Source organism: Podarcis filfolensis, assembly GCF_964270895.1.
Source record: "Podarcis filfolensis genome assembly, chromosome: Z".
Taxonomy (NCBI): Eukaryota; Metazoa; Chordata; class Lepidosauria; order Squamata; family Lacertidae; genus Podarcis; species Podarcis filfolensis.
In genome coordinates, this window is record NC_139617.1 from 27,834,486 (window position 1) to 27,858,041 (window position 23,556).

Here is a 23,556-nt window from a genome sequence, read left to right on the forward strand (position 1 = left end):
TATCATGTAAAGAACTAAAGAGCAAAAGAAGAGAAAACATACATTTGGGCATTAAAAAAAAAAGTAGTTAAAATGAGCATCTGTAATTGCAAATGTTATGGTTAGAACATTGGGCAAGGGCCTGGAAGATTAGGTTTCGAATCCCCATTCAGCCCTGAGGCTAGCAGGGTGCCTTTGGTAGCTTTTTGAGAAGGCAATACATAGCATATAACACAGTTGTACTTTCTCATTGTTTGTGTCATAATAGAAAACACATTATTATTAAAATCACTCCATTTTCTAAACTAAAAAACAACAAGTCTTTTTAATAGGAGAGGCTACGCTGCAAACAAAGTACCAGCTACAATGGCGATTCTCTCCACACATATCTGCTAGTTGATTTTGTACACACATAAGGAGATGTCCTTGGACCCTGGCTTACCTGATAGCACATGGAATTTAACTTGACTAAGGCTATTGGCAGTGTTCAGATTGTTTTGCCAATGCTAACTGAAATGGTGTCGGAGCATGGCATTTCTGAGTTTGAAGGGTTGTAAGAGGCCTGTTTAGAATAGGTGAACTCTAATAACACCAGAAAATCTTTTTAGCCTTGCCTAACTCCCAGCCTCAGCCTCAAAGGCTCATAAGTCATTCTCCCAGACAGCTTGAGATGTCTGCTAAGTATATGATGGAAATTTAAGTCCTCCTTCTACCTACACAGGGCAATTCCTTCCCTTCTCCCCCAAAGCAATCCTTCTGAGATCTGGAAGGCCTGCTGATGCCATGGAGGGCAGAACTGAGGAGGGGGCAAGATATTCTCCCCCACACCCAAATAATTAGGAAAGCCCCATCAGCACTAACAACACACCTGCCCTCTGTTGCTGCTGCCAACCACAGAATTCCTGTTCCCCTCCCCACTCCTGCTAGTAAAGGGGCTTTCAATGAATATAGCACCCACACTGCTGTACAGCTTCCCCCGCCCCAAACAAAGGCCTTTGGGGCCAGTAATATATACCCCCATTTCCACCCTGATTGCACATTTGGACAATAAACATAAAGCTAACCCAAGACATTTTGCTGCCTGAGGCAGACTGGGTCAGTATGGTTGTCTCCCTTCCTGCATCCCTAATCCATATACAGAGACCCACGAGACTGACAATGTGATTTTGTTTTGACACTGGTGACTAGTTAGCATCCTTGACTGCACCTGAGGGCAGGTGTCTAATGTAGGGGGTGGCGGAATTGCCTGCTCACTCCTGCGCCTCCTACTCACCCTGCAAGACCTTCCAAAATGGGCTGCTGGTGTGCCTGCAGTTCTTCTTTTCTCCCAGCAGGTGACGATGATGATAAAATTATGATTACCAGGGTAGCCACCCTGTTTGCATGCCACAGCAGACCCTGGAAGCCATGGGAGAAATGGCCACCACAAATAAGCCTCTGCCTGCGAAGAGCATCCATTTGAAGGCAGACTGAGAAAACTATTTGAGGGTAGGGGGGGAATAGAGGAAAGCGTGCCCTGCGGCAAAGATGAGGGTCGGTGTTGTATGTCCATAGCTGTCAACCTTCCCTTTTTGGGGGGGAAATTCCCTTATTCCAGCACCATTTCCTGCTGCTTCCTGCTTCTATCCCGGATTGTTAGATATCCTGTAGACTGTCCCCAGGACAGGAGAGGCTGCTGATCCCTTATTTTTGAGGCTCCCCGGGACAGGTGAGGCTGCTGATCCCTTATTTTTGAGGCTGCTGATCCCTTATTTTCAAATCTGAAAGTTGACAGCTATGTGTATGTCTGTCCCTCCCTCCGCTGCTTCCCATGAAACTTCTGACCCAGCCATGGAGTTGCCCTACAACAGCCAACTCACTGTTCCCTCACTCCCATCTCCCATCTCCCATCCATAGGCTGGCAGACATGCTGCGCCCAGTGTCCCTGGGCACCTGGGCCAGGGCGACAGGGAGGCCTCCCCCACAGCACCTCTTTTTACCTTCCTTCTCCTCACAGTGATCCCTTCATGCTGTGGCCTGCCTTCCCCTCCCCTCTCTCTTCCTGCTTTCTTCCACCAGCACCATGGGCTTCCTGCCTTCTGCAAGAGCATCCAGAGGGAGGAGGAAGAAGGGACGTCTTGGTGTCCTTTGGGTAGGCCTTGACGTTGCCCACAGCAGCCTCTGCCCATGGGGAGAAGCAAGGCCATGTCAGGATTGGGGGTGGGTGGTATGAGAGGAGAGGAGGAAGATGAGTTCAGGAATTGGTTCAGGAACTGGTTCGTGCCGGGGCTCAGCACCAGGAGTTATTATTTGGGGGCTCCGGAAAAAGGTGCCAGAACTGTGTTCCAGTGTGCTCCAACTGGAAAAAAAGCTCTGAATGTGCTTCATGACTGGCTGTCCCTGTTCACACTGGTATTTTGTTGCTGCTCCTTCAAAGGCTGGTAGGCTGGCCACAGAAAAAATGCTACTGCCTACTGCTTTAGCCAGCTGATTGCGTATGTGAGGTAACAGTAATGCAAGCTGGGAGAAGAGCCAGCACAGCTTGCAGATTTTACATGCATCCGATTGGCAGATTGAACTGCATGCATCTGATTGGGTGGGGAGGCTTCTCATAGTCCTGCACTATAAGTGCTGTATCTTTGTATACTGCTTAGAGACTACTATAGATAAGTTGCAAATAAATGGTATAAATAAAATGAAATAGTGCCATGGAGTCGTCATTTCTGAAGGACTCCTGATTGACTAGAGTTCATTACCAGGGAAATATAGTCAAATCAAAGGTTCAGTGGCATCTTCTGTCCTCCCTCAGTCACTCCTATGGGAATTTGTCTCCAAACATTTTTTCACCCCTGGAGACAGGGCTGGGACCTATATAGCATTGGAATTGGCTGTGCTATCCAGAGATGATCGATCAGCACAGGAGATGGACAAAGGCAGGGCCAGAGCAGTAGAGCATGCAGAGATGTGGTGGGCAGCCTCCTCTGTGGCCAGATATTTTTGTGGAGGCCTCACAGGAGTCTTTTATATTGTAAAATCATTTTTCATGGCACACTTCTGAGGTGTAAGACTGGGCGATATCTGGTTTTCAACATCACAATATATCACCAGCTAAACACTGCAATATATCACAATGTGTCTGAAAAGGATAGAGATGGTTTCCAACTTTGTGATACATCAGCAGCTAAACATTGCGATATACTGACATATCACAATGTCCGAAATAAGGATGGAGCTATGTAGAAGCCTTGGCTGGCTTCATGGTTTCCCCCACATTGTGTGTTTTTTTTGCATAGCACACGCGCGCGCGCACACACACACACACACAGACATCACGATTCATATTGTAGTGCCAGGTCAAAAATTATGAAGCCAATACTGTGATATGGACTTGAAACTAGTTTTGGATGATATATTGCTATATCGCCCAGCCCTACTGAGGAGATGGGATGACTGAGAGACTTGCAAAGATGAGAGATATAAAACATGAGCTTTATTGGGCATGTGCCAAAATAGCGCCAAGACCATGTGTCCAGTTGAGGGGATGAAGCAACTTTAAACTTTTTTTCTGTCCTTTTCCCAGGAGAATAATCTGTGAGTCTTGTTGATGCAGGCTCCATGCAGTAAGTGTGTTTAGGATAAGATTCCCGGTCTCTACAAACTTAACTGAATTAGGGGCCCAGGCACTGAGCAAGGAGCAGTTGGATTTGAGGAAACAGAAGAACAAGATTCAAACACATAATGTCCAGTTTGACCCAGTTATATTGTATCAAAAAAATACCTTCCACTGAAAGCAAACTAGCTTCATCATAAACAACCTAATGGTAGGAGTGGGCAGTGAGATTGCCAGGTTTGCTGATGATACTAAATTGTTCAGGGTCGTTAAAGCAAAAAGAGATTGCAAAGAGCTTTAGAAGGATCTCTCTAAACTGGTGACTGGGCTGCAAAATGGCAAGTGAAATTCAATATAAACAAGTGTAAAGTGATGCATGTTGAGGCAAAAAAACCCCCCCACAAAAAAACCTTCATTTCACATATATATATATACATCCATGGCATGTTGGTGGTAACAAACCAGGAACAAGCCTTTGGGGTTGTAGTGGGCTGGTGAGATAACTTGAGTACTGAGCAAAGCTGGCTTCCCAAAATTCTTCACCTTCTTTTCAGGTGGCAAAACTAGGGTAAGTGGGATATTTCTCTAAATATTATTAGAAGTGAGGTGGAAAATTCCCCAACAGTTTCAGAGGCACTGGGGGTAAGACCTCATCATTAGCAGTGGCACGATTGAGGACTCTTTTTTATAAGTGTTTTGGTTTTTGCTGCTGCTAACACAGGTAGCAACAACAGAACTCCTGTGTTGGCAATCTGGGGCCCATTTTTGTATCCTACAAATGGCAGGAATGGCAGAGAATGTTAAGCAAATTGGCCCTCTTTCTCTGGGAGAGGGAGAAAGCTGAGCACAGCTCTTCATTTTATTCTAAATTCACCCCAGCTGAAAATTTCAGCCCAGCTCTGCATGGCAAAACAAGAGTGATGAGCCCAGTATGGATTAGCCTCCCTTAATTTTGTGCCCTCTAGATATATTCCTATCAGCCAAGGCCACCATGCTGGCTGGGATTGATGGGAGTTGTAACCAAAAACTAGAGGGCACCAAGTTGGAGAAGGCTGAATTAGGCCAGCAAACTGGGTTGTGCATACTTGCAGCCTGATCACCATCACTGTGGAAATCAAACATATAGTTCCATCCATTTAATATACCTTTTGTAGCTACTTCAGGTAGATGGTGAAGTCTCTACAATTTTATGATGTGGCAATTGCAGTTGGGACAAGGCAAATGTTCCTTTAAATTGGCATTAAGTGTACGCAAAATGCCCAGAATCGAATACAGAGCTAAGCACACATTGTCTTAACTATTTTATACTGGCGTTATGCACTTAAGCACCATTAACTATGAGTTGGAATAGGCCTATTGGGCACTGCCAAGTTCTGGTTCATCATATTCATGGGTAGGCAACCTAAGGCCCGGGGGCTGGATCTGGCCCATTCGCCTTCTAAATCCAGCCCGCGGACAGTCCTGGAATCAGCGTGTTTTTACATGAGTAGAATGTGTCCTTTTATTTAAAATGCATCTCTGGGTTATTTGTGGGGCCTAGGAATCCGTTCACCCCCCCCAAAAAAATATAGCCCGTCCCCCCACAAGGTCTGAGGGACAGTGGACCGGTCCTCTGCTGAAAAAGTTTGCTGACCCCTGATCATATGCTGATCACACTGCTAAGCGAGGCATTCAGTCCAATCTTTACTACCGTCCTAGATAAAACGAGAACTATTTTTCTCAAATGTGCCAGTGCAGTAGGGGTGAGATGAAGTTTTGGTACTTTTCTCTTCTAAGGTAAGCTCTTAAAAACCTAGTTGTGCAGGTTTTCAGTATGGTGAAGGGTGTGTGTTGGTTTGTGCCACTGCAGTGAACAACTACCCCTCCCACCTCTGCATCAGTTTTACAACTCTGTTTAATATGTGGGCAGGTGTTATTTGATTGAATAAACATGCATGTGGCACTGAAAAATGATGGAATAAAGATAAACTGCCTGCCTGAAACATGGGGAAAGAGCAAGGTTGATTGGCTGGTACGGCTGCATGTCATGTCAGTTAGGAAGCTAAGCTCACTGCATGGATGAAGAACCTGTCTTTAAGATGCCATTAGTCTCGGTGACAATTTCGACACAAAAGGCGCAGCTCTGAAAGCTTGCCATCCAATATCACCTTGTCATGAAGGGATTCTTTCGTACAAAAAATGCTGGCAAAAGAATGCCATAAATAGATATAAATATCCCATTGTCTTATCCCTCCTCTTAAGGCCCAGGCCAGGCTTGCTACTCTGAGATACATCAGAGTGTTGTGGCCGTTCTCCCCTTGGAAGACAAGGCCTGCTTCAGCCGCCTTTTCAGATCCTGCATGTTGGGGGACTTGGGCCGAACAAGATGGAGCCCTCTGCGTTTCTCGCCATTGCAGCTCCCAATCATCCTGCTCATCTCTTGGCAAAGCTGCTTAAAGGCATCGTGAACCTCCTCAAAGTTCTCCCGCGCAGACAACTCGTAGTTAGTGCAGCCCAGCTCGTTTGCCAGCTGGAGGCCTTCTTTCACAGACACCTGCCTGGCTCGCAGCAGGTCTCCTTTATTGGCCATGATCAGCAGAGGGATGTTGGCATTGGGGTGGATCTTCCGGATATGCTGGTGCAAGGGGCGGATGGTGCGGTAGCTGTTATGGTCCGTGATGGAATAGACAAGCACAAAACCATCTGCCCAGTAGATGGACCGGTTTATTTGTTCCTGGCAGCAGACAGTGTCACTCTCGTCCTGTCAACAAAACCAAGAAGAAAAAAGAAGATTCCGGTTGGGAAGGAACAATGGTGCCAGGGAAAATCAGAAGCTCAAACTAAACCAGCCTCCCCGATAGCCTTCCATCTGCGACAAGAGAAGTAGTCTGGTAATGAACTGGCAACCAGTGTAGTTTCTTTGTCCCAGTAGTAAATTATTCTTAGGGCCCAGTATCATCACCCATAATGATTTGGAGGAGGAATCTTCCCCTTTGGGGATTTCTGACCTGCTGGACTCAATGCCTTCTTTAATATACAGTGGTACCTCAAGTTACATACGCTTCAGATTACATACGCTTCAGGTTACAGACTCCGCCAACCCAGAAATATTACCTCGGGTTAAATACTTTGCTTCAGGATGAGAACAGAAATTGTGTGGTGGTGGTGTGGCAGCAGCAGGAGGCCCCATTAGCTAAAGTGGTGCTTCAGGTTAAGAACAGCTTCACGTTAGGTACGGACCTCCGGAACGAATTAAGTACTTAACCCGAGGTACCACTGTACTGACTCCCCGCTGCCCCCCAGTATATTGTCCCCTGTCCACCCTACAGAGAAGGATGTGAGCTGTGACAATCTGTTATATTTGACTGGCAAATGATCCTCATTAAGAGATCATTTTTCAAACAAACATACACCTGTGAATATATATACCTATATATTTTCAAAAGATTAGCAGAAAAGAGCAAAATGATGTCCACAGGCAACTGGAAATTTCCCTTTTGTTATATCTGATAGCAGCCCAGAATGAAATTGGTGCAATAATCAAAATGGAATGTGGCCTAATGAAAGATAAAGGACAGCGGGGGTTTTCTATTTTTTGCTTTAAAGGAAATGTCTTCTTAATCATTTATTTCAACCAGAGACACAAATAGTTACTGACCATGCACTTTTCAGACAGCATTTCATCAGCCAACAACCTACATTATCTCTTTCCTTTTGGCTTTCTCTTTCAAAGAATAATGAATTAGGCAAAACCGATGCCCTGTCTGAAGTATTCTCTGGAACTTCTCGAAATTATGAAAGCACAACTACCACTGCTCTGCTTATGACACCCTCATCCATGCCAATAAAAGCTCTATTAATCTGGGTACAAAGAAGAACAAAATTACTTAGCATTTGGGCTGGAGACAAACTCCAACTTTCCCTAATATATTTTTTTTAAATTGTGTGATGGAACTGTTCTTAAGAATCCCTCTCCCCTGTCATGTCTGCACTCAAAATGGCCCAGTTATCTGGTTGCATGTAATATTACATAACCAATATCCTACTTTAAAAGTTTTGGCCCCTTTAAAAGCTCATTTTTAAGAGAGTTGAAAGTAGTATGATCGGGAGGCGCTGTTTCTAGCTGATAAAGATGAAAAGTGCTGAGGCTTAAATTTGCCCAGAAGTCCGTAATCCTTGGCTCTCAATTTTCATTACCAAGAAAAATGCACTCTGTGGATCCTCAGAGGCACTTTCCCATCATACTAATCCCAGTGATTTTGTAGTTATTATCCCTGCTACTGAAAACTGGCCCTGCTTCTGAGCCATCTGTGATAAACCCTGGATCAAATTAAGTCCTAGATCAAATTAAGACTTTCTAGCCTTACCCAATATGGCACCCTCCAGATGTTTCTGACTCCAACTCCCATCAGTCTCAACCACCATGGCTGATGACTAAGATGATGGGAGTTTTGTTCAACCATGTCTGAAGGGTACTAGGCTGGGGAGGTTGGTGCATACACTCACCCCACACAGACACACCTCTGATCAGATAGGTTGCGAAGGCTTTTGAAATGTGAACAAAAATCATTGTGTGTTGAGTGTCTACAAGAGCAGTAGCAATGCTTCTTTCTTTCCACCTTCAGAAGTACTGTATCCAACCCAAGTCTGATCTTTCTACAGCCAGCTGGTGACAGAAGGTTGTCTCCTGTTCCTCAGTTACCAGCCACAATTCTGTTGCCTCTCTATATCAGGGATGGGGGACCCTGTGCCTCTCCAGATGTTGTTGGACTACAATTCCCATCATTCCTGAGCATCAGTCATGCTAGGGCTGATGGAAGTTGCAGTCCAACAACATGTGGAGGACAATAGTTTTCCCATCCTTGCTCTAAGCCAGGAGTGCAGAAACTTTGGTCTCCCAAATGTTGCTGAACTAGTGAACTACAATTCTATTCAGCCTCAACAAGCATAGTCAGTGGTTGGGGATTATGGGAGCTGTAATTAAGCAACATATGGAGGGCCAACAGTTTCCCACACCTGCTCTAGGCAATGTGGATTACTCTAGTTTGTCTAATTACACACTATAACTCCTAGACCTAGTTAGCTTTCTAGTATATTTTGTTTATTTCCTTAAGGCACCATTGTACCTCCCCTCCTTGTCCTTTTGCCCTTCATAACTCCTTAAAATTGCCTGTGGGGGTTATTGTGTGTGTTGTGACTTAAAGGGAACTTCATCCCCCCATGCCTAGGCCATTTGGCTTCACATCACGTGTGTGTATCAGAGAGACTCAAAAGAGAAAAGCATGCTACGTTGGGCTCATTGCGAGACAGAGGAAAGCTGGATGCTCTCTTCACCTTCCCTCTGAGGTATTTGTCTTGCACCCTCCAATGTCACTTCTTCCCAAATGGAACATAAGGGAAGGGTGGTGGCCGTCTACTTGAGCTCCCACCCTTGGCATAGCTGCTGTACCCTGACTGGTAGTCATGGCAGAATAATGGAAATTTAAAACAAGGGCACCAAGCCAACCAATGTTGCTGAACTCCAGCACTCTGACCATTAGCTGCGATGGCTGGGGTTGATGGGAGGAGGAGTTCAACAACATCTGAAGAGCATCACATTGGCTACTTCTACATTAAGACTTCTTTTTAAACATCTCAACATTAAAAAGCCATTTTACCTCCAGTGAAACGAAGGGTGTATCCTGAACTTGCAAAGTGAGCTGCTCTCCATCGATGGTGAATTTCCTGGAATACAGTGCACCTGGCAAAAAAGAGAGATGACAACCGGATGGATACATGAAATATTTCCCATCAGAGCCTGCACAACCCAACTGGTAACTAAGCAAAAACCTGGGGCGGCCATGCTCCAAGAGTGTCTCCTTATGCTATGCAAATGCTTATTGGCAGAGAGAGCTGGTGCCTGCATTTTTGGACATGGTACACAGGGGGAATTTAGAAGTTCATAAGCTGGGCTAAATTCTTTTTGCACTAAAAGATGTGAGAGTGAGCCCCAAGTTGTTCAGAGCACATGCATGGATATAAATAGGGAAGAAGGATTGCAAAGACAGGTCTGGTAAGGGAAGGGGTTGGGACAGTCAACCACTGCATCAGGGGACATAAAAACCTATGCTTGATCATTGGGTTGCAAGGTGGCAGTGTGAAACCTGTCACCGCACGCAGAATTCAGCTTTTGGCATATATTGGGAAGTGTCAGGGGAAAAAATTACTTCCCCATATTTAATTTCCCCCCTATTCTGAGTGTGGTGATGGATGCAAAATGCAGATTTGCTAAAGGATAGGCTGCAAGGCAGCCTTGTCTTCACTATCACTACAACAAGCTGACATGGTTGTAAGTATGCGTCCTGGAACACCCCCACCCCCACCCACCCACCTACCCCCATGCAGGGGGTAGCTAACCTGGAGCCCTCCAGGTGTGGTTGGACTACAACTCCCATTATCCCTGACCACTGGCCATTGTGACTGAGACAGATAGGAGTTGGGCCCAGCCAACAGCTGGAGGGCTGCAGGTTTCCCACCCCAATACATATTTGTAGTGCCCCAATGCCATTGCTTTCAGCAGCAGCCTGAGCAGGTGTAACATTTCCTACTGTGGAGACAGGCTGCTGTTAAAGGCACAGAAGTACCACCAGTTAAAAATCTGGAACAGTTATGCTTTAGGAAGTACATTTTCGGATTCACTTGAGATGAAAACTTCAGTCACAAAATGTCTATCTCCATCTCCAAGTATGCTTCCACTCTGATCTGATATTTTTTCTGGCGCACTTGGTAAAAGGTTGCAGCTCATGTTTCCACCAGGTAGTCATTTAGCACTTACCAAAGCACTGGGGAAGCTTAGCCCAGTGAGAATAACTTCTATGGACCTTTGCCAACCTGGTGCCCTCCAGAGGTTTGGTACAGTTGTGCAGAGAGTTGCAATCCAAAATGTCTAGAGGGGCACCAGGTTGGATAAGGCTGTAGGATTTGGTTCATGGAAGGAGGTGTTTCTCTTCTGTGGAAGACGTTTGTTTCGAGCTCATCAAGGCATTTTACAGTAAGATAAATTCCCCATGGCCAAGTTTCCAACATCTGGATTTGATATTAAAAGAACATTGTTTATGCAAATAAATCTAAGAATGTGTGTACAGTACTTCTACTAATCTAGGTAAAAGACCCAGTATAGTGTAGTGCAGGAATGGTCAGGTTGGTGAGAAGGGGTTCTGGCATGCACCCAGCCTCACAGCAGCACAGCTGTTACCTCCTCCCAAGAGAGGAAGGAGCAACAAGGTGTGTAGGTTAGCACAGCATGGGCACATCAAGTGGGAGCACCAAACTGGTTCCACCGATGCAGCCAAACAGTGGCAATGTCCCTGCTGCCCCACACCTCTCTTCGTAACTGGCAGTGACCCCACTGCCAGGCCAGGTGCGTGGTGGCTCTGCTTCTAACTGATTGGTCCTGGTGGTGTAGTGGTTAACAGTGTTTGGATTATGTTTCCAGAGAACTGGGTTCAAATCCTTCCTCACCCATAAACAGCATTGCAAGGATCTCTAACCTTACCTCATGCAGCTAGTTGTAAGAGAGGTATGGAGAACCTGGGGCCCTCCAGATGTTGCTGCACTGCAGCTTCCACCATCCCTGGTCTTCAGCAAGCTAGCTAGGGCTGATAGGAGTCCATCAACATCTGGAGAACCACAGATATCCCCTATACCTGTTGTAAATGGGAAGAACCATGTGCAGGATCTTGAGCAACTTGGTTGAAGGGCTGGGGGATAAATTAATTTAATAATAATAATAATAATAATAATAATAATAATAATAATAATAGAATGAATAAATTATTTTTTGGTAGTGATCATAGTGTTGACTCTGATATTGGTGGTGGTACATAGCCGTCATGATCACTCATCTTCTCAATGGGAGGAAGCATTCAGTCACACAGATTTGTACTTGCAGATTGAAATGGTACACTCCAGGCACTGTTTTACTGCATCACCAGACCAGAGCCTCCCCCTGAACCCGTTTTAAGTAAGAAAGCAGGCAGATGGGTTTGGAGAAATTAAGTCCTGGAGGTGGTGATGCAGTGTCCCATTTGCTCTAATGTGGCAGCTCTTCTGGGAGCCCCGTGGCTGCGGCACTTGCCCCACCATGCTGAGTGCTGGCACCAGGCCTGACTGGAAGAGTGAATACACAGGCAGGAGAAATGTACCTGGCTTGGAGCTGACACCATTTTATAAGTAGCCTATGAAACAAAGTCCAGACAGCATATTATTCCACTTCCATAACACATCAAAAGGAGATGTCTGGGTACTTCCAGACACTAATCATATTTGGCCCTACCCTCCAGCAATGGGAGAAGAAGTATTTCTCCATGGCCTCAGTTATATATGACCACCTGTTTCCGATCTATAACATATTTGCTTCTGCTTGAAGGATTGCTGAAGGGATGGTTGCTTAATGGAAAAAGCATGCAGCTCCCAGCAATGCTTCTCTAGCAGCCAAATCTTGGAAACAGAGATTTGAAGCACAAATCCTGTGCATGGTTACACAGAAACAGAAAGAAGCACCAACAAATCAAGTACATGAGCAAAAGATCAGCCCATTGACAGCCTTAAGAGCAAAGATGAGGAATGAAAAGCCCAGCAGTGCATTTTAATCAGATGAAAGGGACAGAGCTAGAGGGGCGAAGTTTCCAGTTTTTCATTTATCAGTCAGGAGGGAGAATTGACATTTGATCACTCCAAGAGTCTTGTGGGACCTAAACAACAAAAGGCTGCAAACCTACATAGGTTGATTTAGAACCCACCCACTGCATTTTGGGTAGGGGGAATATGTGGTGTCCAGGAAAGGTGTCATAGGACTGCAGCCAAAGTGTCTTGTGGCACCTTAAATGTAAGCAGCTTTCATGGACTAGGGACCACCTCATCAGATCCATAAAGAGTTAATCCTCAGTTGGGAGATGCCTGTCAATCTCTTGGATACCACAAGCCTCCTTTTGCTGCAACAGACTTCAGCTGTGGAATTTGCCATGTCCAGAAAAGTTACTTAAAACTTTTGATTTTGTCATGGGCCCTCCTTCCTTCAGCAGCCAATTATTTTTACTGGATTCTGTGCAGTTTTTACTGGCTCCTGTTTAGTCTTTGTTTCCTTGCTGGGTCATCACTGGCCTTTGTCCCCTGCCAATAGCCCATCCAGCTAGCTCTGCTGAGCTGCCTTGGCTCATGGGCATAACTAAACCCAGGGAGTTTCTGTGATAGGCAAAGTTTGATCAAACCTTGATTAATTCTCACTTTTACTAAATTATAACACATTTAAGGGGATCTAGTGTTGCCCCCTATCTCATAACATATCAAATGCTTTTTTAAAAAAAGCTGGGGGGGGGACAGTTGGCAGAGTCACCTTGTTGTTATTAAATGTACAAGGACAGGCTAAGCTGCCATTTTGCTGGTCAACTGACAAACCCACTTACATCTATTTCAGTCTTGCCCTTTTTGAACAGCGCTAAAAACAGAAATAAAGTCTATATTTCAGGTTGGTGCTTTTTTAAACACAGTGTTCATTTCCACTGCTTGTTGGAAATGGAGAACTGGATAGTGCTTGGCCCTCTGTCCGTCGATGGAAGCAACGATCTTTTGATCCTTTTTCTTTATAGGAAGTGTGTCAGCCAGACTCATTCCTCTGATCCTATTCTGTTAAAGTGAATAGAGTATTAGCTTAAGAAAAGGAGCGGGGCTGTAAATAATTGGGCTTTGATTTATTGTTTTCATAGCCAGGGGCAGTTCACTGAAAATATGCACATTTTAGACAGCGTTTTAGCATTTTCTTTTGCCAGTGATCCACAGCACTAAAAGAAAAGAAGGCTGGCTCTGGAACAGTCTTCCCCAACCTGGTGCAAAAATCCCATCATCGTTGACTGTTTGCCATGCTGGCTGAGATTGATGGAAGCTGTAGTTTGCAGGATCTCAAGGGTACCAGGTTGGGGGAGGCTGGTTTAGAAACATAAGAACATGAACCCAGCAATTAGCCTATTCAACCCATCGAGTGAGGGACCGAAGGAGCCAGGTATTAAAAATCGGAGCAGCCCCAAATCCTTTGGCTGGGTGACCTATGCAAACAACAACAACAACTAAGCCACATGGCAAATTAAAATCTTTATTTTCCAACCATAAGAGGAATAGCAATCTATTCACCTGACTCGACCTGTATATTTTGACCACATGACCCTTCGTTCTGTCCCCAGGACAGTTAGACACAGATACATTAGTTTTAATGATGTAGCGTTAGAAGGTTAGACGTACCGGTATTGGCCTCATAGTCTCCAATAAATCTCTTGGTGAGGAAGCGCACAATTAGGGCTGCAAAACAAGGGAAAAAATGCCGCTTTTTAGTCAGAGTTAGAAAATGTCAGAAACTGCAGCCGCAGGCTCAGAGTGGTAATTAAACACCTGCTTTCATTCCATGTGCTACACACATTTCATTGACAATAGTGCTAGATGGGAACATGTTTAGCAACGAAAGACCATTGCTCCAGACATGTGCAATGCAGTCAAGAACCACTCCTCAGTATGCACCAAAGTTTTGTGACCACAGCAGGCATCACATTTGTATTTATTTATTTATTAAGATTACTGCAATGTGTTATACGTAGGGCTGCCTCTGAAGCTAGAGCAAAATTCAGCAGCCAGATTGCTCACCTGGGCAAGATGGTTTGAAAATATTACACTGATCCTAATCCAATTCCACCAGCTACCAATTAATTTCTGGGCCCAATTCAAAGTACTGGTTTTGACCTATAAAGCCTTAAATGGCTCAGTACCTCAAGGACTGCCTGCAAACATCATCATCAGTGCTTTCTTCCCCTGGGGCTACGCAAGGGTACGCATACCCCTAAACATTTTGTGAATCTTTGTACTTTTGTACATTTACTGTATTTATTTTTTCCAATGTGAACTATAAAATGGTGGTTTTCTTGAGTCAAATTGAGAGTACCCCTAAACGTTTTTTTAAAGAAAAAGGCAATAATAATAATAATAATAATAATAATAATAATAATAATAATAATAATAAATTTATACCCCGCCCATCTGGCTGGGTTTCCCCAGCCACTCTGGGCGGCTCACACAGGAATATTAAACAGAACAAAACTTCAAACATTAACAGCTTCCCTAAACAGGGCTGCCTTTCTAAAAGTCAGAAAGTTGTTTATTTCCTTGACATCTGGTGGGAGGGCGTTACACAGGGTGCGTGCCACCACCAAGAAGGCCCTCTGAGTCTCTTCTTCATGTGCCACCTTCACAAGAGGTCTGGAGAATGGCAACATGAGAATGGGCCTTTTCAGTAGTGGCTCCTCATTTGTAGAAGGCTCTCCCCAGGGAGGTTCAGCTGTGGTTTCAATACACACTTTTAGGTGCCAGGCAAAAAAGCATTCCTCTTCATCCAGGGCTTTGGCTGATTGACATCCGATGCTGTGGTGGTGGTGGGATTATTGGGTTGTTTTTTTGGTTTTTATTACTTAATATTGTGTTTTTTATATTGTGATTTTATGTTGTGAACTGCTCTGAGATCTACCAGTATAGGGTGGTATACAAATTTAATAAATAATACTACTAATAAATAATTTAATAGTCTCATTCTCAAAGTGTCTGCCCCAAAACAAAACTGCATTGGGTCTCCCAGGGCCATTTCATGCATTACACAGCAGCAAACCTTGGTTTCCCAACAGGTTTGCAATCAAATGGGAATACTACTCAGACACACCTATGTGTGTTTTTGAGTAACATTTGCATTTGCGAATGTCTTGGTCATGTTCAGGGAAGAGATGTAGTTCTGCTTCCCATGCAAAAGGTTCAAACTCTAGCATCTCCAGGTAGGAAAGACGCCTGCCTGAAACCTTAGAGGCAATTTAGACAGTACTGAGCTAGATAAGCCAATATTCTGACCTAGTATAAGAAAAGCTTCCTTTGTCGGGAAGGCCATAGTTTAACAGTAGAGCACATGTTTTGCATGCAAAAGGTCCCAGAAAGAGCATGCAGGCAACTCTCTGTTTGTGTAGAGGGTGACTTCCAGGTCATTAAGCGCATCAGCGGTTGCATATAAGCGGTTGCCCTGCCCTGCCCCTGAAGCCCAAAGCAACCCACGTGTTGGCAGCCATGCATCAATCGAACGTACACAAAATGGTCACTGCCTATATTCAGGAACTGCTGTGAGAGGCCCCAGAGACTTTCTGAAACCTTGGAGAATCACTGCCAGCCAGTGTAGGTGATATTGAGCTTGATGGTCTCACTCAGGATAACAATTATGCTTTCAAGGGTAACCCCTAAAAATGCTTAATGTGTGAAGTGGCCTTCAAAAATATTTGACATGACTCTTTAAAAATCGCAGTATTTGTCTATGGTTTTCTTATCACTTGCTGCAAACACATTTTCTAAGATGCTGCCAATATCATGAGAGCTAGAAACTTGAAAAGTAATACCCCAACTCTTCAGGGTTCCATATATTGTCACAGAAAAATGACTCTTAGGCCATCATCTCCTGCCCCCATTAGTACAATTTCCATGTAGCAAATGTAATAAATTATTTGTGGCTAACAATTTGGCTTGGCCTGGTGACTGCATTACAGGTATGCAGCAGATTAAGCCATTCACGACTGAGGGGAATTGTTCATGTAGTATTAGTCCCTCTTTCTGATTCCCCCCTCTCCCCCGTGAAGTTCTTCTAGAGAGACAGCCTAAGTCCCTAAGTGTATTTACAGAGTGTAGCATGGAAATGGATATATTAACCCAGACGAAAAGTCACATAATTAAACTACAAAGGAAGCAGCAATCACAGCGTGAACTTTCAGATTTAAGCTTAACTGTATTCAAAACAGAGCACATTCTTACAAAACTAACCCATATGCATTGTAATGCAAACCCACTCATAAGTTCAACGGGAGTTACTTTCATAGACATGTAAACAGGCTGGCAGCCAAGGACATCATTCTGCTAGCTGCTTTTAAGGCTATATGTCTGCTATAAAACTCCCATCTATTTGTTTTCACATTCACATTTATCGTCTTTTTCATGGCTTTCTCACGTTCCTGCATTTGGGAGTCTGGGACACTAAGTTTTCCACCACTGTCTCCCTTATGTTAAGTGGAATTCCCATAGCGCCTTTCAACCCAACTTATTATTATGAGGAAATGAACCATGTGACATGCACACACACTTCACATCTATTGCTTACCGCAGGACGGAAAAGCAGCAGCAGATACCCACCGTTTTTATGCAACCTTTTTTGATGCAATGAGCTAGCTAAAGGTGAAACTACTCAATGCTGCCACCCAAACACAGCGCTCCCTAACACTGTCTTTTGTTTTGTACACCAACTCCATATCAGCCAGAATTGGAAAACAAACCTCAAGAAGGAACCAGGCTGGTGAAGGCGGAATTTTGCAAACAACAGGCATGCTCCGTAGGGTGAATGGGAGTTGCAGCCCAAAACTTCTGAAGGGCACCAAGTTGGCAATGTCATGGTCAATGTAGGTTTGGGAGCTCACCTTCGCTAGGGTAAAGTGTAATTCCATCTTCAGTGGTTTTCAGGCAGAAGATGAGGCCCAATGACTTGTGCAGCAACAACCTAGGGTGTCTCCCTGAATTGTCTGCAATGAGTAAGGGTCCTGTGGCAGATCTGAAGAGCATCCCTCCACCACATGGGAGAATCCGTGGATATGAAATATCATTGTAATATGACTGCTATACCATAAGGACATAAGAGCCCTGCAGAATTGCTCCAGCCATAATAATTTTTGTTTGCTCTTTTCATGCCTCCCCTACTGTCTTCCCTGGCAACCCACTCTCTGAAAAGTGTTTCATGCATCTCCTGTTGGATTTGAGAGCAGATTCCCAATAGCTCCTTGTCTTCCACCAACAGAACGTCATTCCCCAATGCCCGGCTCATGACCCTCTGGAGGGTGTCCATCCTGCACTCTCTTTCCTGTTTTGCGGGGCAGGGTCCAAAGCACAGTTTAATAACTGAGGCACTTGGCACCCAGTTCTGCTTTCAGATAGCCAATCAGATAGCATTCCAAATTCATGGGAGCAGCGGGGTGGAGTGGGGGGGCTTTTCCTGCTTTCACTCCTCTGTACAGAAATCCCAGCGTATTGCAGAGCATTTCAGGGCCTATTCAAGGGTGGGTGGCTTATTGGTGGTAGGTAGGGATGGTCAGGTAAGTCCATTTCAGATTTTCTCATTTTTCCCATTCTTACAGTTCCACACCATGTTCTGGTTTTAAGTCACATTTGTTTGTTTGTTTGTTGCTTTTTAATGTGGATCTCTCCTAATAGACACACTTGTATCTATTACACATTTCCCCAATAAATTTCCCTTAATATATTTTTGTATGATTTTTTTTTTACTAATAAATGCATTTTTATGCATGCTTTACCCAACTATATGCATTTTTGTACCCACTGCTTGAATGGAGAACCGCACTGTAAAATTTAGAGAAGAGCGAATTTTGAAGGGTGGCTGTGTTTAAGGTCTCTTGTTCCAGAAAGCGCAAATTAGGTAGGTTCACCTTTAAATGTGAAGTGAATCTAATTTCTGCCCATCCCCAGTGGTGGGTAAGTGCCTTTACTTGTGGAGCAAAAGATCACTAATTCTCACTCTGAGCAAGGGGGCCATATATTCAACTAGGAATGCAGTGCAACAGTAGAGCACATGCTAAAGGGTCCCAGGTTCAAGTCCTGGCATCTCCTCTTTAAAGCAGGTGATGGAGAAAACCTTCCACCAGGTGATACCCTTGAGAGCTGCTGACAGTACTGGGCTAGATGGGCAACTAGTCTGACCCGGTATAAGACAGCTTCCTCTCCCTCTTCCATACATTCATTTCATGCAAAACACTGGAGGAGCCAGACCAGCTGCATCTCACTTGGGGCTGGTATCACAAGTCAGCACAGTTGGGCATCTGCACTCTGCAGGAAGGGGGCCCTCTAACACTGCTACAGCGAAGGAATGGTGTCATGAAGGAGAGGGGCCCCTGGAAGAGGTCTTGCCCAAGGACCCTCGCAGCCTACCCTAGGCTCACCATGTGAACTGACAGATAATCTAGAACACCCCAAACTCCATGCTGCAGGGAAAGCCTGGCAGCAGTAGCCCAGCCCTCTTTCAAGAAAGTTTCTCTACCATGGTGGATCCTCTCATTGATGAAACCTTGATAAGCTTCCGGTGAAACCCCATGCAACATAATACAAAATTTGCTAGTGTAGGGCAGTGCCAACGAACCTTGACCTTCCCCCCTCCCTCAGTTCATCTGCTTGAAAATCTCCAGGCATTATATTTCATAGCGGCATGGGGGTGGGGGTGGGAATCTGATCTGGTTAACCTTTACATTTTGCAAGATAAACATGGGCTCGGATCATTATTTCCATCAAATATTAACATAAAATCAGATGGCAGATGTGGAGAGAGGAGAGGGAGGGAGGGAGGGGGAGGAGGAGGGGGGGGAGAAAGAAAAGACCAGGCTGCCTCCGCAGCAACTTCTGAAGACTTACCCGTTTTGCCAACGCCGCTGCCACCCAACACAACGAGCTTGATGACTTTGTTGGCTGCGCAGTCCTGGACAGGATGTTCAGGGATGGGAAGTAATAGGAAATTTGTGGAGTAATGTGACATAGTATTCCTAGGTAGGAAGGGCATGCCAGTGGAGGAGACCTGATGAGCTCTGCTGATGGGGTAGGAAGAGAACGGAGCAAAAAGCACAATTCCCCCTTGCCTCTCTCTTCTCTTGTGCCACCCTGACAATGGAATCTCCCGGCAGTTTCATTGAAGCAGCATTTTGGAGGAAGAAAAATAGAGCAGCCGCCAGTCCCCTCTCCCCGCAAAAGATTGTGCTCCGACAGGCAGAGGGGAACGTTTTGATCATCCCCAGTGAAAACTGACTCCTGCATTCCTCAGCCAATCAGAAGTCAAAACATGACATTCCATTACTTGGGACATAAAGTCCGGGCCTCACAGTAAACTGCACTCATTTTCTGCCATTTTCACTCATTCTTTTTCTTCGCTGACCATTTTACTGGTTTAAACTTGGAACTAAGCAGGAGGAGATTATATCAGGAATAACATTTTGGGTGGGGTGGGGATAGGGAGAAGAAAATAAAATTCACTTTGATGTCTTGCCACTGGGTTCTGAGGGGCTTCGTTTTGTGCTGCAGAAACTTTTGTTAAATAAGCAAAACCACAAACACTGAGGGAGGGAGCTCTGGAACAATGCTTCCAAGTTGGATGGAGGCACCCACTGAGGCTACAAATTTTAATGGGTTCATCAGCACGATTAGTAATTGGAAATAGATATTGGCCATGAGTGGACTCTGAGGTAGGTCTGGTCCCCTTAAGGGACTGTAGGTAGCAAGGGATGGGTGAATTTGTCATTTTAAATTTCTTATTTTTCCCAATCTTGAGTTCAGTTTTGCACATTTACACATCATTTTGCAATTTAAAAAATAAATACAAAACCCCCTCATGAAAATTCACCAGCTTTTTAGTACAATTTTCTCCAAAAAGATATACAATTTCATATGCAGTTTTGTCGCAGCGCGATTTCTGACAGGAGTGAGACCTTGTCAGTATGTAACAGCTGTGTTCAGAGACCTGCGATGCTTGCCAATCTGCCACCAGGCCAAGTTCAAGGTGTTACTATTAGTAGAGAAAAAGTGTAACAACTTGGGACCAGTTTACTATGAGATCGCCTTACCCCATATGTGCCCACTTGACTGCTTCAATCTGCAGAATTGGCACTACTACAGGTGCCACATAATACCTGCACAGCATTTTTAAAACTCAATTTTTTACTGTGGCAGCAACGGCACTTTGTGACTCCCTGCCTATGGATAGCAGGCAGTCACTGTTATTATATTCTTTTCCATGCCTGCTGAAGTCATTCTTATTTAGACAAGCCTGTACAGATGGTTAGAAGGTTTGTATAATTTATTTTAGTCTGTTCTATTGTGGTATTAGCTTTCTGTATCTTTTAAGTTATGGTTGTAAACAATTTTTCAGCAATGATTTTATTATTTTCTCTGTTTTGTAAACCAGGCTGGCACTGCAAATAAATCAGTAAATCAATAAAAAATATACACATTTTTGCAAAGCTATTTTGTCTAACATGCTACATTTTTTATATGTTATTTTGAACGATGCATGTATTTCTATATATTCTCTGACCTAATACATGTGTTGTTCTACACATTACTGGGCTGGAGCATTGCATTTCAAAATACAGTGTGCGTTATTGAAGGACAGCTGCACATGGGTTTGTATTTTGTTTCAGCAAGTGTGAATTAGACAGGTTCGGTTTAAATGTGAACTGAGATTCTCTCCTGTGCTTAGCTGTATTGAGTGTTAGTCATACCCAGAGTCAAGCCACTGAAATTAATGAACACGACTGACTTAATTTTCTTATATCTACTCTCAGTTAAGACTCAGTTGGGTACAATTTTGCTTCCCCAGTTACCAACCCAGAGGCTAGAGCAGGGGTAGGCAATGAGGTGCCCTCTAGATGTTGTTTGGCTGCATCTCCTATCATCCCTGACCATTGGGCATGCTGGCTAGGACTGATAGGAGTTGGAATCAAACAATATTTGGGGGGAATGCACTACATTGACTATCCCTGGGGAGTAGGAAAGTATAGTGGGAGTTGCACCCGTAGCAAAAAGGTCTGCAAGCAGCCTCTTTTGAGAAGAGCTAGTGAGTGCTTGGTTCATGAGCCTTCACACATACACACCCCAAGTGCAGAGTGCAGCTTCAGTTACACAGCTGCTGGCCCAGGAGGGATAAAGTATCAGTACTGATCCCATTGCCCCATATAATTTTTGATATCTGTGATATTCAGGGGTTTTGTTTGTTTGTTTATAAATTGGACTTGTTTTTATGTATTTTAATTCTCATATCTGTAAACTGCTTTGAGATTATGTTGCTAATGGCAAGTGATACATAAATATTATTATATACAAAGTAAATCAAATCGAATCGAATTGTCTAAGGCTTCAGCCACAGAGTGAAAACCAAAAAAAGAACATTCCCTGATTAAGTGGTAGGATTGTAAACAAGTAACAAGTTTGGAATGTTTGAAAGAACATAGGAAATACCCTGATGGAAGGGAGTTTTTTAGTCATTAGTATTAGCACTAGATTTCAATTCAATTCAATTATGAATTGCTTCTCATAAAACACCCTGAAGTGATTTTACAATAAAATCACACGTTAAACAATTTCCAGTAGCAACACATTGGGATAAAAATATTCCCTTAAAAGTCTTTTTGGAAAATTGAAGGTTCAAAGGTTATTTAACCAAAGGTTATTAAACTTGTGAGACTGGTAGCCTCTGTGCTTGCAGAAAACTCAAAAACACAACGAAGAGTCTTGTGGCACATTAAGAACTAGCACATTTTATGATGGCTGTGGACTAAAACTCGTGTTGCGCTATGATCTGCAGTTTTCTGATATATTATGCACACATGAATGTAGGGTTAGGGGGGATGTAGACAGTAGAGTTAAATGGCAATAAAATGGAAATATCACAGTCTCACAATTCAGTTAGAGCTTAGATGAACTTTCCTCAACCCAATACCATTCCAATGCTGTTGGATTGCAACTCCTATCACCTCCGATTGTTGCATGCTGGCTAGGGCTGATGGGAGTTAGAGTCCAACAGCATAAACTAGAAGGCATCAGGCTGGAGTAGGCTGGCTTAAATATATGGTGCCACTTTTATTCAGCAATGCTAAAACGATTGCGATATCATGAATTATTGCCACTGTGGTCATTTTGCGTGCATCTAATAAAATTTCCACAGAAGTGACCTGCTTCACTGCAGCAGGTCAAGGGACTTATTGTTAGTGGGCCCCCTGCTGAGGAGCAACCATCCACAGATGCCCAACTATGCTCGCTTGTGGTACCAACTCCAATTTCCATTTAATTCCAGTCTTATATCCCCCACCTTCAAATGTATTTGCTCAGTGGGCAGGACACACATGCATGAATGGTGGGGGTGGTTTCTGCCCCCATTTCCCTGACACACATTATTTAAGCAGAGTTATAATGCCCAGATAGGGCTACAATATAGAACTGAAGGGTGTTCCAAGTGTTAATGAGTAGAAAAGCAGATTGCCTGTGGCTGGAATACGAAGATGAACTTATCCACATTTACCTCTTGCCTCACTCTTACCACACTTTAATCCTCTGTGCTCAAATGTGGGTTCCTCTCCAACTTTATCTGTGGAAATATACACTTTAAACTGAAGTGAAACCAAACAGCAATTTGGGTTTTCCGTGGACTGCTGTTTGCTCCAATTGAGCTTTTAAGAGCAGCTTTTTGTGGGGAAAGCTGTGGGGTAAACAAAACAATACAAAAACAAAAGCACTCGGACATGGAGCTTTTAAATGTGGACCGTGCCTAGAAAGAGCAGAGGAAAGGTAAGTGTGGATAGGCCTGAGAGATTAACATTTCCGCTCCTAGTTCTTGCTGACATGATTAACAGAAATCCCTTTAGCCTCTCTGTTCTCCTGCTTGTGCCTCTGTGCAGCTCTGTTCTGCAAATACAATAGTCTTGTTCCAGTGCAATTTAATTGCAATTGTTAAAAATACACTGAGAGCCTCAAGTGTAAAGCAGTATAAAATGTTATTTTTGGAGTTCTATTGTTGCTTGAGGCTGCCTGGGTGCCAAGCAAAATATAACTAAAAACACATTTTTAAATCCACAGCCAAAAGCAACACAGACTCTAATGATGATGAAATGCTCTGCAAACACAACTAGAAAAACTTCTCCCACAGCTGCCACCCCCTTCCACCAATGCAGATATTTAAAGAAAGGCTGCAATTCTGTTAGGAACCCCGACCCACTGCTATCAATGAGACTCTCTGAAGAACATGAGCAGCCCCCAGTTGGATCATGTCCATGTCCCATCTAGTCCAGCAACCTGTTCTCATAGTGGCCAACCAGGTGCCCATGGGAAACACTCAAGCAGGACCAGAGCATAACATCACACTACGCACCTGT

The 23,556-nt window shown here is 44.1% G+C and overlaps 1 protein-coding gene across 1 annotated transcript; it reads right to left on the bottom strand.

The window, feature by feature from the left end:
• Positions 1-3,428: 3,428 nt before the first annotated feature.
• Positions 3,429-19,488, bottom strand: LOC310754544 (ras-like protein family member 11A-like). The gene is made up of 4 exons (XM_083596597.1): positions 19,055-19,488; positions 13,820-13,876; positions 9,205-9,287; positions 3,429-6,308 (listed from the first exon to the last, which is right to left on the bottom strand). The coding sequence occupies exons 1-4, from the start codon at positions 19,197-19,199 to the stop codon at positions 5,841-5,843; spliced, it is 753 nt and encodes a 250-aa protein (XP_083452723.1). The 5' UTR covers positions 19,200-19,488; the 3' UTR covers positions 3,429-5,840.
• Positions 19,489-23,556: the final 4,068 nt, after the last annotated feature.

What these genes read in the sequence shown, in the direction of transcription:
- LOC310754544 (XM_083596597.1), bottom strand. Translation starts at nt 19,199, where the DNA reads ATGCCCTTCCTACCTAGGAATACTATGTCACATTACTCCACAAATTTC. An exon ending in CAGCGGCGTTGGCAAAACGG is followed by an intron (nt 13,877 to 19,054) that starts GTAAGTCTTCAG and finishes CTTGTTTTGCAG; the next exon opens with CCCTAATTGTGCGCTTCCTC. An exon ending in CACCCTTCGTTTCACTGGAG is followed by an intron (nt 6,309 to 9,204) that starts GTAAAATGGCTT and finishes TTTTGTTGACAG; the next exon opens with GACGAGAGTGACACTGTCTG.